This window comes from Plasmodium brasilianum, chromosome 11 (genome assembly GCF_023973825.1).
Source record: "Plasmodium brasilianum strain Bolivian I chromosome 11, whole genome shotgun sequence".
NCBI lineage: Eukaryota > Apicomplexa > Aconoidasida > Haemosporida > Plasmodiidae > Plasmodium > Plasmodium brasilianum.
The window spans coordinates 2481104-2499346 of NC_090124.1; the positions used below are offsets into that span (position 1 = coordinate 2481104).

At 19.5% G+C, this 18243-nt stretch overlaps 3 protein-coding genes and 2 pseudogenes across 5 annotated transcripts; 4 read left to right on the top strand and 1 right to left on the bottom strand.

The window, feature by feature from the left end:
- Positions 1-721: 721 nt before the first annotated feature.
- On the bottom strand, positions 722-3142 carry MKS88_003969 (annotated as a pseudogene). The gene is made up of 3 exons: positions 3122-3142; positions 1894-2992; positions 725-1680 (listed from the first exon to the last, which is right to left on the bottom strand). Coding segments are annotated over exons 1-3 (2076 nt in total).
- Positions 3143-4717: 1575 nt separating this feature from the next.
- MKS88_003970 lies at positions 4718-5501 on the top strand (annotated as a pseudogene). The gene is made up of 2 exons: positions 4718-4725; positions 4853-5498. Coding segments are annotated over exons 1-2 (654 nt in total).
- A 3426-nt stretch (positions 5502-8927) lies between these two features.
- On the top strand, positions 8928-9904 carry MKS88_003971 (uncharacterized protein; the record flags this gene model as incomplete). The annotated part of the gene is made up of 2 exons (XM_067217109.1): positions 8928-9014; positions 9158-9904. 2 exons carry the CDS (start codon positions 8928-8930, stop codon positions 9902-9904), a joined length of 834 nt encoding a protein of 277 aa, XP_067072777.1.
- Positions 9905-11877: 1973 nt separating this feature from the next.
- Positions 11878-12837, top strand: MKS88_003972 (uncharacterized protein; the record flags this gene model as incomplete). The annotated part of the gene is made up of 2 exons (XM_067217110.1): positions 11878-11964; positions 12091-12837. 2 exons carry the CDS (start codon positions 11878-11880, stop codon positions 12835-12837), a joined length of 834 nt encoding a protein of 277 aa, XP_067072778.1.
- Positions 12838-15421: 2584 nt separating this feature from the next.
- On the top strand, positions 15422-16354 carry MKS88_003973 (uncharacterized protein; the record flags this gene model as incomplete). The annotated part of the gene is made up of 2 exons (XM_067217111.1): positions 15422-15424; positions 15554-16354. 2 exons carry the CDS (start codon positions 15422-15424, stop codon positions 16352-16354), a joined length of 804 nt encoding a protein of 267 aa, XP_067072779.1.
- Positions 16355-18243: the final 1889 nt, after the last annotated feature.

The following is an 18243-nucleotide window of genomic DNA, read 5'->3' on the forward strand; positions in this document are numbered from 1 at the left end:
ATATAAATTAAAACATGAAATGATCGAATAATGGGAATGTCTAAAAGATACAAATAATTGTATTTAAAAATCTGAAAATAGCAGTATATTAAGATTTAATGGATTAAAATATAATTATATAAATTTTTGTAATCATATGGTATTAATTCATGAATAGTGTATCAATTTATTTATTTTGTTTTTTTTATTATTCAAAATTATAATTTTTCCCAAGTGAAACATTTTAGGAAAATACGAATATTAATATTTTTTTTTTATACTTGTATTAACACCTTACTACTTTTACTGCAACAAGTATTAATATAGTGTTCTAACGGATAATATTACAGACATAAAAAAACACATATATAATTGGAATATATTTTAAATACCTCAATTTAAAAGTTCATACTTCATGCTTATTTTTTTCTTTTTTATTACTTATTACTTTATATTCTTTTTCATTTACAGTAGACATTACAATATTTAAATAATATTTTTCATTAATAGATCTTTTTCTTAAATAGCATCTAAATATATTTTGGATGGATATCTATGAATTTATAAAATGTGTTTTTCTGCTACTTCATCAGATTTGTCTACTTTCCCGTAATTAACTACATAATTTACCTATATGTCTTCTTCTCTTATCCAATCTTCTATTTCATCCCTTAAATTATCTTCTTTTGTATGAAGATGGAATTCGTTATTTCTTTTATTTTCTAAATTATTGATGTTATATTCAATTATATGTTCTGTAATTTTTTGTTTTTTTCGAATATTCTTCTGTCTTCCATTCATTTATGCAACTATCTAAATATGATTCCTTGTTTTCAAAATTCACCTCCTTTTTATATTCTTCTAACATGGTCATAAGTGCTAGAATACACAGCTTTGTTAATAATTTTTTTTTTATATATTTATATAATTCTTCATAATTTTCTTGGTGCTGCAATTCTTCTATATTTCTTAGTGTTACATAATTTTTTGTATCTTCTTTTACACATTCATCTGACATATTGTTCAAATCCATTTCCAGTTCCTTTATCCAGTGCTGTTCCAAATATTGTTCTATAATAATACCCTTTTTTGATATCCAGTGTTTCCATAGATCTTTTTCTATTTCTAAAAATGGAACTTTTTGAGTTTCATTTGTATGATTCTTTTTTAATTCTACAAATATTTTTATATAAGCTTGTTCTTTTTTCCATTCATTTTTTAAATTAATAAACCAATCGTCTTTTTTAAGTTTTTCAGAAATATTTTTATGTCTTTCTACCCATTTATTCCATAGAATATTTTTTTTTGTATTATCATTGATACACTCAATATTTTCTGTTACTAGATCATAATCTATTAAATTAGTATAGATTTTATAATTCTTTTTTGCGAATTCATCTATACATATTTTCAAGAATTCTTCTTTGTTGTTTTCCCATTCTTCATTTCTAAATTCTTCGAGTACTTCCATATGTACCTCTATTATAGTTTTGGATCTATCTTTTTTTTGCTTTGACGAGTTTAGATTATTAGCAAGTTCATTTATTTTAATTTTTTTTACAATTTCTTCCTTATCATATATTGGGTATTCTAAATTATCATCTATTAAAAGGTTAGTTTTGTTTTTAGAGAATGAAGGTACTAGTATTCTCAGGAATTTCACTTGTCTTCGTTTTATTATTTTTTTTTTTTTAAACATTCCTATTAAAATGTACTATAAAAAGAGAATTTCTTATATAAGCAATTATTACAGTAATAAACTTTTAATATTATATTTAATATTTATTTTTAATTTTACCTTAATAAAAAGGGAAAATACAGTAACGCATAGAATGCTTATTAGAGAAGGAGATATGTATGAAATAACTGTATGTTCTTCTGAATCTGCAATGGTATTTTAAATATATACGTAACATATTGTGGTTATCTTAAAAATAGAATAATAAGTAGAATTAATGGTATCTAGAATTTTAGAGAGTTCATTATAATTAGGAAAACCTGAAGAAGGTACTGATACTTCAGAAGATAGCGATTTAGTTGCAGGAGAATGATATTCTAGTGATACTTTAGCATCTGCATGGTGCAATGTATTAGGGGATGGTGGTAATGCATTTTCAAGTTCAGGTTGTGGTAATGTTTTAGAATCTTCAACTTGGTGCATGGGCATATCTTGAATTTGTGTACTTTTATCTGTTGTTCTTGGAGGTTCATTTGAAGGAAGTGCTCGAGGTTCAATTTGTGATTCTTGTTGAATATCGTGCTGAATTGAAGTACTGGGTTCACTTTGACTTTGCATTTGTTGTGCATTATGAGGGTCTTCTTCCGCTGATACCTTATGACTAGGCGGAATAAAAGCTGTATTTTGACTTTCTACTTCTACAATCTTATTTTCTCCTTTAGGTAAACTTGGTACAGATGTGTATGATGTCTTATCCTTGCACACAGAAAATGTTTTAAATATATCATGTTTTAGTATATTGCATTGTCTTGTTGGAAAATGGGATGGTTGAGTATTGCATTTATTTATAATTGGTCCTTTCTTATTGTTAAAATACATATTTTTACCGTTAATCCATTCATTATATTCTTTAATTTTTCTTGAACATACTTCATCACAATTATCTTCATCAATATCTCCATTTTTAAAGCAAGTTATTCCTTTTATTCTTGCTTCTTTTTCTTCGCAGAAATCTTCTACTTCATATTTTAAATTTAAAAGTGCTAAATCTCTTTCTTCCATAATCACAGGGCATCCTCCATGTTTATTAAGTTTTGCATAGTAAGATTTTGCCCAAGTATATAATACTCTTTCCCAAAGTACTTTATTTTGATATGGAGGTGTAGTCTTATTCTGAATTAGATAATTAGCCAAACCTTTGCATTCTTCCCTAAATTTGTTTTTTTCTTTCTCATCCTTTAATGAACGAGTTTTACTTATTATATGTTGAGTAATCCTTCTAAAATATGGGTCTCCAGAGAATCTGAAAAAGGTGGAACCTAGAGCTTCCCGTGGCTAGATTTAAGGGAATTATGAAGAATTATGTAGGTATTAATTTTTATGTAAGTTTTATTACCACTTTTTCTGTCGTAAATGAATAATGTATGAATAAATTTAATCATACTAAAAAACGAACAATATTACCAGTGATAAACATTCTTCCATGGTAACTTAATATTTATACTCTAATTTGCCTTAAATAACAATATATAAGAAAATTATTAATTTGTAGCTTTTATTAATAGCGAATTTTTAAATTAATGTATATTATTAAAAAAAAATTATATATTTATCAAGCACATAAAAATTTTTGTGTGAACTAAAAAATAATTGAATACGTTACTATTTATATTATATGATTCTTATGTTTTTTTAACTTAAATAAATATATCAGAACTGGAAATATATCCGAACCCTATAATGATACTAAATAGCTCTTAATTATATATCTGTTAATAAAATTACTATACTATTTATAAAGAAAAAGCTAAATAACTAACAATAAAAAGTTACATATATGTTACATCAACAAGTAATGTTAAAGTTAATCTGAAAATATTTCATTAAATTATGTATTGCGTTTTTTCTTTTTTTTTTTATATAAAGACATAAATATTTAATTAAAATGTTTTATATTAATGTAAATTACACTTTTTATTCTTCTATTTTTCCGAAAATAGATAATCCATAAAACATGTCCTTATTATTAAGTATAATATATTTCCTTTTTATTTTGTTACTTTTCTTAATTTTCTTTTTCTGTTAAATAATATAGGCTTATGACCATGTTGCAATAGTTTTTTATACTTAGTACGTTGTACTATAGAGAACAATTAGCAATATATAAAGTATAATAATTTTTTCCTATACTTATGTCATGTACTTTTAATATATATTTATATGAATTTTCTAATAGTTAACTATTTATTTTATAAATTACTGCACGGTTTTATAAATTTTGTAGTAATTTTAAATTTTATTTTTTTAATATATTTTAAACAATAAAGTAAGGAACAGATTATAATATATATAGGATAGAATACTATAAAAAATATATTTTTTTTCATTTATCATTATATTTATTATGTTATTTTTATAATTAATATCTTTTTAGCGGTAATAATATGTTTTTCTAAATTATGTTTTTAACATTAAAATTATTATTAAAGAAACATAGTTAAAATTAGTTGTAAGTATCTTGAAGTGTAGAACAATGTATTTTCTATATATTATAAAATATAGTTTCTATATATTCCATAATGTGGATAAACTCAATATTCATAAATGCATAAAAATATTTCGAAATTTTATATATATATTTTATATTTTAAAGTTTTAATAATAAAATAAAATAATTCTTCTACTACATTGGATAATTAATTTATATATTTGAATATGAATAAATGATTTGAAATAATTTTATTTTAATGAAAGCTAGATTTTTAAAAGTTAAATTAAGATGAATTTTTCTTAGTATATTTTAATGTTATTTTTTTTTTTAGATATTTTAAAAAACTTCATATATATATATTATTATTTTTTACAAAAAAATAAATAAAAAAAAAAAGTTATATGAATGATATTCTTTCTTTTATATTAAAAAAATCTTATATTTTTGTTATTGTTTTCCTTACTGGATATATTGAAATTTTAAAAATTTATATCATGGAGCAAAATATTACGTTGCTCTTATTAAAATTGCTATATATATCTTTTTAACTTGGACATGACATTTCGTGAATGATGTGGTATGATAATATTATATAAGAATATTTTTAATATATATATTTTAAGTGTTTTATTTTTGTTAATATTTTTTTTTAAGAATATATTATTTAATGCATTAAATGACAGTATCTTTTTTGTTTTTCAGAGATCAATTAATATTTCTTTCAAGACGAAATACAATAATGGTAAAAAATTAGTTGCAATAACATATCGGATATTATCAAAATATAAAGTAAATGAGGATTCGAATACTATAGAGATAAAAGAAAAGTTACGAAGTAATGGAGAAGATAAGAAAAATGATATATCTTGTAAAAAAAGGAAGGTCACAAGAAAAATGGAACAGTCAAATAAAAATTCATTAATCAATTCAAGAGGCTATAAACAAACAATGAAAGATAAATCTAGGTTACTTGAAACAAAAAAATATTCCTATTTAGAAAGAAAAATATTCAAAGAACTCAATTATATGAATTTCCTTAAGAACAATAGAATAATTACCGATAAGACATACAAAAATGTAATGAGTAAGAAGTATGGATTACGAATTTCTTTACCTTTATTAATGTTCTTATTGTTATTAACAGTAATCATAGTAGATTTATCACTGGAATTTTCAGGTGAAAGTAGTATACTATTTCGGTTAGGTTTGAAAAAGGAAAAGTTAGCGGAGTGGGTCGGAAATAGTGTATTGTTGTCCGTTTTAACATGGTTAATGAAGTTCAATGAGTTCTGGAACAATGGAAAATATTGGGGTTCCACTGCTAATTGTGGTTTGTGCAATAACACATCATAAATAGTTAAAGAGTGTGCATTAGGACGATTATTTGGTCATCTAATATATTTCGCTCCTTTATTTATATTAGGTGTCACTCTTAAATTGGGATTTATTTATTATCATAAAAAAGTTAAAAAATACGAAAAAATTAAGTTTAAGAAAAAATAAAAAAAAAGTGCGTAATATGTGTGTTTCTGTAAAGAAGTAATAATTATGAAATAATAATTGTAATATTGTTATATATATAATATATATATAATTTTTTATATTTAAAAAATCCACCTAATTATTCATGCCCTTTTTGATACACAACTTTAAAAAATATGTTTTTAGTTATTTTGTTAATTTGAATATTTGAAGATTTTTTAACTTTTATTTTAATGTATATTTTTAACATAATTATATGTTATTGCTTAACAATTCCATTTGAGTATCAAGATAAATTTTAAGAGGAATATGTGTTTGTACGTTAAAATTCATATACTATAAAACTAATCATATACTTTTATAGAATTTATATGTTAATTTTTATATAAACTATAAGAAATGGTATTTTCTATTTTTTCTTTTTCATAGTGTAATATTATTATTTTTTTCTAAATTAAAATTATATATTATTTTTTTAAAATTAAATATAAATGTGTCTTTTTATATTTAATGAAATGAATTAATTGAATTTTGTTTCCGTGCCCTATATATAATATTCCTTAAATTAAACTATAAAAATTAAATTTTTATATATAGAAATCAATATAACAAAACAGAAAAATATTTTAATAAATCAAGAAGTATTATTTTAAATTAATAAAGTAAAATATTGTACTGTTATATATGATTCATTATATAAGACTTTTTATTAGTATAAGATATAAGAAGGTTAAAATATGGAAAGTATAGAAGTATATAAAAATATTCTTAATTAAATATAATATATAAATAAAATAAATTTTTAAAGATTTAAGTACTTTTTCAAAAATGAACTATAAATTATAATGATAAAATAAAAATACGTAATATTTTTTTTTAATAACTGATATATGGGCATGTTGTATTACGTAAATATTTAAAGCATTAATTATTATATGGATTAACTAGGATAATAAGTGCATATAGAGAAACATACATAGTTAAAAGCCGTTATAATATAAAAGATACATGTAAATTATATTATTTTATTAACATGTTATTTTTTTTAAAATATATATTATTATAAGGATATATTAATGTTTAAATACTATGAGTATAGACTAAAAAATGTAATATTTTTATAATAAAAATATAAAGGGATTATGTATGATTGAATAAGTACGAGCTAATTTTCTATTGTAATGATGACCATTTTTTTATTATATATTAAAAAAATATATTGAAGAATAAAATATGAAATACTTTATATGGTTAAGCATTAAATATTTTTTATTAAAAAAAACAATACATTAATATAAATGATATATTTATGATAATGCAGTAACACCAAAATGATCCCTTATTCATTTGATTAAGAGATATATTATACGATTAACATATATATATATATATATATTCTTAATACACACTAATTTATTATGGAGAAAATTTTATATATTAAAAACAATAATTTATTTGTATATAATACTTTATTTTTATAAAGTAATTCAGGAAAAAATATATATAATTAGTAAACAAAAATGGCCAAAAGTGTGTTCAGAATCAAAGAACTTTTATAAGAAAGATAAATTCTTCATATAATTAATTATTTAGTAATATTTTTTTATATATATACTACATTTCTTTAGTAGTAATATATATGTATTATTGTATGTTTTTAAAATGGGATAAAGTGTAATTTATATGGAAATATTTACAGTGAGTAAAGAATTGAAAAGATCAAATTCTCATAAAAATAGTAGGTAACTAAGTAAATGTCTGGGAAATTGTCGGAACTATACTATAAATAGCTTAAAATAATAAAGACATAATTATGTTAATTTTTATAATTTTTTTTTTTGAATTTAAAAATAGAATTATATATTTAATTTTTTTTTCTTTTTTATATTTTGTTAATTATTTCTATAAAAGAGTATTATTTTAGATATAAAATGAAATATTATAATGCTACATAATTGCTATAATATTTCGTACACATAATAAATTTATAATTATTAGTAGCTCTGTTATAGTATTATACGATCAGAATAATCGGATCATATCATATATTTTCTCATAAAATTATTTTTAATAGAATAATATTTATTTAGGTTGAATGTTTAAATTAAAAATGTATATTATGTTCCTCATATTATGTAAATGTAAAAGAATAAATAAAAATTAATATATTCGTTTTAAAACGATCAAGTGAAAGATTTATAAATTATATATTTAAGTAAATTATTTTTTTATTCTTTCTTACTTGTTATGAGTGTATTATAACTTTTATATCTATTTTATTTTAAAAGTTATTTTATATGAAATATTATTAAACTGATGCATTAGCATAATATATATATCAATATTAATTTTATTATAGAGCCCGTTTTTTTTTTTTTTTCTTTTTAATTATAAATACATTTAGAAAAAATGTTAATAAAAAAAATAAAATAAAATAAAACTTATTAGGCCAATTAAAAATTACTTTATTTACAAATAATAGAATAAAATATACGTAATCAAAATTTATATTTTTCAAAATTTAAGATACAACAAAAAATATATTTTTTATTTTCCTATAAAATATAAATTTATTCATAGAATAAAGAGAATATTATAAATTATAATATATAGCAGAATATATTTATTTAATAGTTAATCAAGGAATGTGTTAATATTTATATAATACAACAGATTGTAAAAAAATTTTTCTTTATCATTTATTATTACTCTTATTATATTTTTAAAACAAAAAATATTTTTTACCAATAGTAAATATCTTTTCACAGTTATAACATTATACATTTAAATTATTAAATAGAAAGCAAAAATGAAATTAATTATTGTTCTCCTAATATATAGAACAGATTAATATCTCTATTCTATAGGTTATATATGGTAAATAAAATCATTATATCTAATTATTAAAAAAACACATATTTTTTTCCTTTTTTTTGAATTTGTTTAGTAGATATATTTATTTAATTACTCTTCCAAATTAAATAATTAATTTATTCATTTTGTATATATATGAATATATTAAAATTATATAATTTTTAATAAACTTAATTTTTTAAAAATAATTTTTTTTTTTAATTTTTATAATAGCATTATAAATGTATTTTTTTTTTTTTTTTTTTTTTTGTCTTTGTTATAAAAATCTACCACAATTATATATATTTTATTATGTTTTTATAAAGAAATAACAAAAGAAAAATTAAAAAAAAAAACATAGTAACTTTTATTGTTACAAGCGTACTATATGAATGTTTATTTTTTTGGTTTAGTGTATATCTTACAATATTAAGAAACTATAACATGGAACAAAAAATTAAGTTACTCTTATTTATTAAAATTGTTATGTTTATCTTTTTAACTTGGTTACATCTTTTTGACAACGATATGGTATAATAAAATTTTTTTACTATAATTTTATTATTCTCATTTTCTGTGTTTATTTTTATTAATTACTTCTTTTAGAATGAGATTATTTATTCTTTTAAATAACATATATTTACTTTGTTTTTTTTTGGAATACATTCGACAAGTCTTTGGATGAAGGGAACAATTTTTATAGAAAAATATATACGAGAAATTATCGATCACTATCAAGCTATGAAAAGAAAATATATTCTAATATTGGAGGGTCAAAAAAAGAGATATCTTATCGTATTAAAAACATGAATGAAAAAAGATTTATAATTAATAATGAAAAAAGGAACAACAAAAAAAGTGAATGTTCATATAAAAGTTCTTTAATTAATAAAAGAGAGTATACGGCACTTATGAAATATAATAGGAAGATGTTTAATACAACACATTCCCATATAGAAAAAAACTTTTTGAATGCACTCGATAAAACGTGTTTTTTGAAAAAAATCAGGATGACTAACGATGAGTCGTACAGAAAAATAAAAACCAAAAAATATGGATTACGGCTTGGTTTACTTTTATTAGTTTTCTTGTTGGTATTAATGATACCTATACTAGATTTATCATTCACATATGGGGGAGAAAAAAATGGATTATTGGGTGTATTAGGGCTTTTATCCGTAACTTTTAATGGAAAGGATTCGAATTTTATAGGTGGTGATATTGAAGTAAGTGGGCTTACAGCAAAATGGTTTGATCTAAAGCAGATGCACTTTATTGAAATAGAAACATCGGTGAGTATTCTCTTTTATTGCGTTCCTTTTTTTATATTAGCTATAATACTTATATTAGGGGTTGTTTATTACTATAAAAATTCTATAAAAAAACAAAAAATAACGTTTAAAAAAACATTTTATGAATAATATGAAGTATGTCTCTATCTGTAATGCATCTTTTAATATAAAATAATATATATGATATAATTAGTGATATGCTTAATAAACACATTTATAATTATTTATATATTATAAATGGACTTCAAATACATTACCTACTTTATAGGTAACAATAAATAAATATGTTATTATTTTTTTTATGAATTTCAGTATATAAGGGTTTTTCAATTTTTATTTTAAAATATCGCTTCATTCGAATTAAATATTATGGCTTAATATATATATGTTTTTGTAGTTAAGTAGATTCTTAAAAAATATAAATGTTAAGATTAATTTACAATAGTATAAATCGTATATAATTTAATTGATGTTGTGACTTAACATCTATTTTAACAATGAATAATTGTTCTTATAATATATATAATTTAGTCAAATACTTATATGTTGATTTAATTTAAACAGAATAATATTAGTATTAAATTAAAAATAAATGTATATTTTTTTATATATCTTGAAAGGAAATAACATATATTTTTTTGTACGATGTCCAATTTTTTTTTTTTATTTCTCAATTTTTTCAAAAGAACTATAATATTTTATAAATAGAATAATAACATAAATTTTTATATGTGATAACTAAAATAAACTTTTGTGCATATATTATTATTATAATTATTATTCTATTATTTCTAATACGTAAGGAACAGAAGTACATTAACAAAAAATATTTGCTCTTAAATATGTTTTCAATAAAATGTTATATATTTATATATTTAACCTTTTTTATTATAAAGCACCTCTAAAATATATTTATGATATTATATAATTATAAAAGAATATATATAAAATAAAATATATTATTTCAAAAATTTGGAAACAGAAAAATTACTAAATCATATTTATTTGTAATTTATAATTTATTCTCTCCTATGTGTCATGAAAATTATAAACTATATATTATTTTTACGTGTAAAATCATTTCATTTTAAATATTTTTATATGAGAATAAATGTATGAAATATTTTTATTTATACTAATTTTACTCATAATTTAAGTTTTTTCATATAATTTTTTGTTTCTTTTTTACTTTATTAATATATATTAATTCAAATATTTTTAATTAAAGAAAAGAAGAAAAATGTGAAGTATATATATTTTTAAATATATTGTTTAGAAATAATAACATATGTTATACTTAACTAAAAATTAGAAACTTATTAAATAAGGTATAAAAATGCATAAATTACTTCTTATTTGCATTTAGAATCTATATTTCTCTATAGATTAGACATTATGTTGAAAATTCAATACTTTAGTTATGTTATAACCCAAAATGGAGGGTGTTTATTTAGCTATGATTTAAATTATATTTAATAGCTTATATAAGAAAAAAAGGTTGTTGGTCTACGTCTTTTTTGCCTTTGTTATTTTTGCTATTATAATCCTATAAAAATATATGTATTTTAACAATATTAATTAGTTTTTCCTAAAGAGTATATACATATATTAGAATTATTAAATGGATAAAGCCGTTGAAATTCGTAATTGCTTGCTAAATATATAGAACAGTGTAATATCTCTATTCTATACAATATATATTGTTAATAAAATGAATTTTTCTATGTATAAAAAATCGTAAATTTTATTTTATTTTAAAATGTTTTAATGAAAAACTATTTAATAACTCTACAATAATAGATATTTGGTTAATACATTTTGAATATTTATGAACGAACTACAATTATATCATTTAAATTAAATTTAATCTTTTATATATCACATTAGTATAAATAAATTAGGATTAATTTTAAAATTATTTAATTTTGTCTATAATGTAAAATGACTTATAGTTATATACATTAAACATCTATTACAAGAAAAATTAATAATTAGTAATTACTAAAAAAAATAAACGCAGAATCATTTATCATTGGACGTGTATAATGTTTTAATTAATATTTTTTTTTACTAAATATCTTTGAATATTAAGGTTTTATATCATGGAACGAAAATATAGGTTACTAATTTTTATTAAAATTACATCGTTTATTATTTTAACTTGGACGTACAATTTCAAAAGAGATTTGGTATGATAATATTATTTATATATATTTGTATTATTATTACATATAGAGTTTTATTTTTATGAATACTTTTTTTTGTAATAAATTATTTATTTTATTAAATAACAAATATTTACATTATCTTTTTAGAATACGTTTAACGAAACTTTTTTTGCGATCTACAAACTTACTGGAAAATTAAATATAAGAACATATAGATTACTAAAAAATTATACGCATGATACTAATTTGAATACTGTAGAAATAAAAGAAGGAATATCAAACAGTGCTGTTAATATAAGTAAAGATTTTTCTAATAATGAGAGAGAGTGCATAAGAAAAAAGAAGCCATCAAATAGAGATATATTAAATAATGATGGAAATAATAAAAAATCTATGAAAAATAATTCTCCTATATATGGAACAAAAACATATTCCTATTTTGAAAAAAGAATATTCAATAAACTTGATAATACAGAATTTCTTAAAAAGAACAAGACATTTACCGATAGAACATACAAAAAAATAAAATTTAAAAAACGTAGACAGCGTTTCTCTTTAGGTTTATTTTTGTCCATAGTAGTTTTACTGGTACCTTTAATAGATTTATCTTTTTATTTTATATGTGGAAAAGATTTATTAAGTGCGTTAGATTTTTTAAGCGTTAGTGTGGGCCATGAAGGTTATTTTCCTAAAATAGAAGGTGGGCAGTTGAAGAACTTATTTGACCTAAAGCACTGGATGTTTAGGGAAGCAATAAGAGTTCCGACTATTCTAAAATATTGCATTCCTATATTTATAATATTTGTCGTAATTATAATATGTATTGTTTATTACTATAAAAAAGTTATGAAATATGAAAAAATAAAGTTCAGGGAAAAATTGAAAGAATATTAATGAATATGTTTCTGTCTGTAAAGTATTATTTACTATGAAGTAATAAACATACTATATGCAGTGATATTCTTAATAAACAGACACATAATTGATTATATTTTATAGATGAACAACCTATATATACGTAGGATATTTAATAGATATTAGTTAAATATATGTTCTTAACTTTTTTGTGAATTTTTATGTTTTTTAATTTGTATTTTAAATTTTTGTTACTGAATAAATATACATTATGGCTTAATATATATATATGTATATTTAATTATATTCTTATTAGAAATAAATATAATTGCTTAAAATTAACGTGTGATGTATATTTATTAATATATTACTAGAATTTTATAATTAATGATTAAGAGGATAATTAAATTTTATGTTTTTTATATTAATTTATTCTATAGTAATTATTTATTACTTAATATAAATAAAACCATCATTAGTTTATGAATAAGGATTGATGTTTCCTCTTTTGTATATGAGATGAAATGCAAATATTTTGTTGAATTTATATATGTATATGTTTTACTTTTATGGCAAAAGCAAAATTAATATTTATTATATAAAATATGTTTTATGAGGAATGTGTTATAGAACTTTTATGTAATTTAAAAATATGTTTAGCACACCTTTAGTTTTTTTTTCAGTTATAAGAGTGAAAGTATAAATATATTATATAATAATATATCTATTAACTTTGAGTTATTTGTAATTAATTAGTAATTACTTAATTTTAAATATTTACAATTAAATGAATATTTAATATTTTTCATAATTTTAATATTACACATAATTATGGTGTTAGTTGTATTTTTCTAATGTTATGTGAATATGTATTATGTTAAAAATTTATAAAATATACTATTACATTTTATTTGTTCTATGTCACTGAAATATCAAATTAATGAATTAAAATTAAAGATATATTAACAGATAAAATGAAAAAATTATATTTTTTTCTTTTTCATAATAGTAATTTCTAAAAGCACGTTATACAAATTCCCAAAAAGCTACATAATTTTAAGGATTAATGAAAATAAATATGTTTTTTCTTCATTCTCAGAGTAATATGTATGTATTTATTTATATATTCGCCCTATTTTTTATGGTCATTGGCATATATATATTGAGTAAATATTTCGTATTATTTTGAAGATACGTGTAATTATATATTGTTTATATTCATCATTGTTAATTGTTTAATATTTATAACGCTAATTTTTTTAATAAATATGAAAAAAAAATTTTTTTTTTTGATATATATTTCATAAATACAAGATTAGGTTATACAGTTAGTATGAAAACTATTCCTAAGTAATGTCCATACATGTTAGTGTAATATTAGTTTTATTTGTAATAGTACGATACATATTATTAATTCTGTATATCACTTTACTGTGCCAATAAATAGAGTAAGCTTCCTTATCGGCATTGTTATTGCACCTAAATGGTAGTTTATTTTATTTTATAAAAATTACTGGAATATCCTTAAAAAATACCTTGATAAAAAAAAAGATAAAAAACTTTTATTCTTTATATGATTAAATGGAGACGTTATATAATCAATATTATTCTGATTTTAATACAATTACACAAGAATTACTACATACATTAATTAATAGTATTTTCTATTATATATTTTATGAACGTATATAATTAATTAGAAAATAAAAAAAAATTAAAAACATATGTTTAAAAACTGTTAATTTAGAAGAAATAATATGTATTATACTTAATTACAAATTGCAAGTTTCAAATTATATATTATAAAAATAAGGTGTCATTCTTTATTTAATTATAAAATATATATTTATTCGTAAATTGAGTAGTATTTAGTAAATACGATTTTGTAAGTATATTATATACCGTAGAATATTTCAAGTGCTATATATGTTTTAAAACAGAATGTAATACAAAATATAATTTTCTTTAATTTTTATTACTATTATTATATAATAATAATAATTAACGTCATATTGCTGTAATAATTAGCTTTTTAAAAATAGAAGGTTAATAATATTAGATTTATTAATAGGAAAAAATTGTTCAAATCAGTAATGCTTTTATTAATATATAGTACAATATATTATCTATATTCTATACTATCCATATGGAATATATACTGAATATTTCAAAATATTTAGAAATCATTTATATGCTTTTATATTTTATTATGAAAAGAATAAATAAAAAAAAATATTTATTTATTATACTAAATTAAATAAAAAATTCATATATTTTCATAATTTATCAATGAATTCAATTTATGTTATTTTAATTAAAGTTATTTTTTTAAAATAACATTAAAATAAAACTTTTGTAGTTTATAATTAAATTTATTCTTCATTATGTAGTAAAGAAAAAATAAAGTTATATAATTTTAATATTTTTTTATTAAAAAATAATAAAAAATAGAATTAACGATAACCTTATGCTCTATCATTAAAGGAATATTATATTATTGTTATATTCTTATTATATTACATTTTTAATGATGTGTACCGTAGAACAAAAAATTAAGTTTTTATTATTTATTAAAATTACTACGTTTATCCTTTTATGTTGGATATGTTATTTTTGCGTTTATATGGTATAATAACATTATTTAATAATATTTATATTATTCATATTGTTCGTACTCTATTGTTATTAATGTTTTTTCTCCATTAGATATTTTATTCTATTGTATAAATAATATTTACGTATTTTTATTTTTTAGAGTATTCCTAAGAAACATCTTTATGAAAGCAGTTATCATTGTAGGATCTTAAATAAAAGAACATGTCGTATACTTGAAAAGTATAAACAGGATATGTGTTCAACTACAATATATTTAAAGGAAGAAAATCCAATTAATGTGATTCATAAAAAAAACAATATATATAATAATGAGAAGGATGCTTCAGGAAAAAAGAAACCGTCAAATGAAAATTCATCAGAAAATTCAGGAGGTCATAAACCAGCTGTGAAAAATAAAACCTGTACATTTGAAACAAAAAAATATTCTCCTATAGAAAAAAAAATATTCAAGGAACTTGATTATACGGATTTTCTTAAAAATAATAGGACAATTAATAATAGAGTTTACAAAAAAATAATACGTAAAAAATACGGATTACGAATTGTTTTACCTATAATAATAGTCTTGTTTTTATTAATAATATACATAATAGATATATCACTTGGATATGCACAGAAAGGTAGTTTATTGTATCATTTAGGTTTAACCAAAGAATATATAAAATCTTTATCCAGCAATACAACATGGAATTACATTTTAGAAGGGTTGAAAAAGTTAGAAGGATTTTTGGAGCATGCTACATCTTCAACTTCGAGCGCTATATGTTCATTTTGTGATATAGGAACAAAAGTTAGTGAATACTGCAAATTAGGACAGTTATTTCGTATTGCAATATATTGCCTACCTTTCCTAATATTAAGTATCACCATAATATCAGGAATCATTTATTACCATAAAAAAGTTAAAAAATATGACAAAATTAAATTAAGGAAAAAATAAAATACAAACTATGGAATAATTTTCTTTCCGTAAAGATATCTTGACTATGAACTATTAACTGTAATATATATAGCTACATACTTAAAAAAATACCAATAATTGCTTAAAATTTTATAAGTACTCCCACCTTTATATAAATTTTTTGATACACAACAATAAATGAGTATATCCTTAGTTTTTTTATAAATATTGAAGCTTTAATATTTTTCAATTTTCATTTTAAATTATTTTTTAGCTAATTGAATATTAGGTATTAATACATATAATTTTTTTTTTCAGTATATTCCTATAAAAAATATATTATTTTGAGTTATAATTAATTTATAAGAAAGTACGTATAATTCTAATAATGAAGTTTTCTAATTTATATTTATAAGCAATAAAAAACGAAACTTCATATTTTGTAATTTCTTTGTGTTTTAAAGTGATTATTTGTTCCCGTAAATAGAAAAATGCATGATTACTTTAAATTGTAAATAGATGTTTTTTTTTTTATCAGTTTTATGTATAGAAGCTACCACATTCTTTTACACTGTTATGTATATATATATTACTTTATCAACAAATAAGATTAATATTTATTTTATAAAATTTCTTTTATGAGATAAGCATTATAGGACTATTTTATTGTAAAAGTATTTTTAACAAACTTTTTGTTCTATTTGCATGGTTTAAATTTGAAATTATAAATATATAATAAAATGTACTATTAATTAAATACTGTTTATTTATAATTGTTTAATAACTTAGATTTTCTTAATACTCACAAAGAAATGAATATATAAAAGCACTTAACTTTTCGTTATTGTTTTTGCACAAGGTGTTTATTTAGTTTTTTACAATTACTTAAAAATATGTTATATTGAAAATTTATAAATAAATATAGTATAAGTTTTTTTTACTTTTTACATTGTTAAAGTGTTAAATTAATGAACTATATATAATAATGAATTAGTATGTAATATGTCTAAAATTTCTTCCTTCATTTTGCTTTGTCTTCGCATAATAATAAATCTCTCTATATATGTTATGTATCTATAAAAATCAAAATGTTCCTTAAGGATACCGGAAATAAGTGTATTGTTTTCTGAAAAGATATAATTAAGTATAAATAAATTTTTTATATTTGTAATATTACTTATACTTATTTGTAATTAGAGTAAGAGTTAATTTGATGCGAAGATGAGTGAGAGAATAAATAGTTAATGTTTATAATTACAGGTACACTCTATTTTTGAAATTCATTTTTTAAATAAAATAAAATTAAAAAAAATTATGAGTTATTTTGTACTTAATTAGTAAATATATAACATTTTTTTTTGTTGATAGTTATACCTTTCTAAGGTATATTTGAGAAGTTATCTTTTTTTTAAATGTATAATTAAATAAGAATAATGCATAAGATTCGGCATGTAATTCTTTTGAGTAATTCTTTTCTGATACATTATATTGTTTATAAATTGAATTAAAAAATATATTGTAATTTCAACATATGTTTTAGTTATGACTTTTGCATAAACATTAAAAAATATTATTTAAATAAGGAACCCGTGCAAATTTTTTTTTAAAGAATACTTAAAACCTACAGAACATGAGAATAGAACATGTGTATGTTTGTTCATGGTAATAATAAAAATAATTTTAATAAAAGAATTAGTTATTTTTATTATTTGTTTATTTTTTCTTTTTTTTTAATATTAATATTGCTATAATTTGTTAAAATAATTTAGTCCATGTAAGCATTATTTTTACATATATATAAATGAAATGATTATACTGTAATAGTATATCTTTTTTTTTTTCCTGGTACTATATTAGTATTTTTTCCACGTATATATATTTTCTAAAAACAATTAAAAAAAATTGAGTAGATGAATATAAAATTTTTT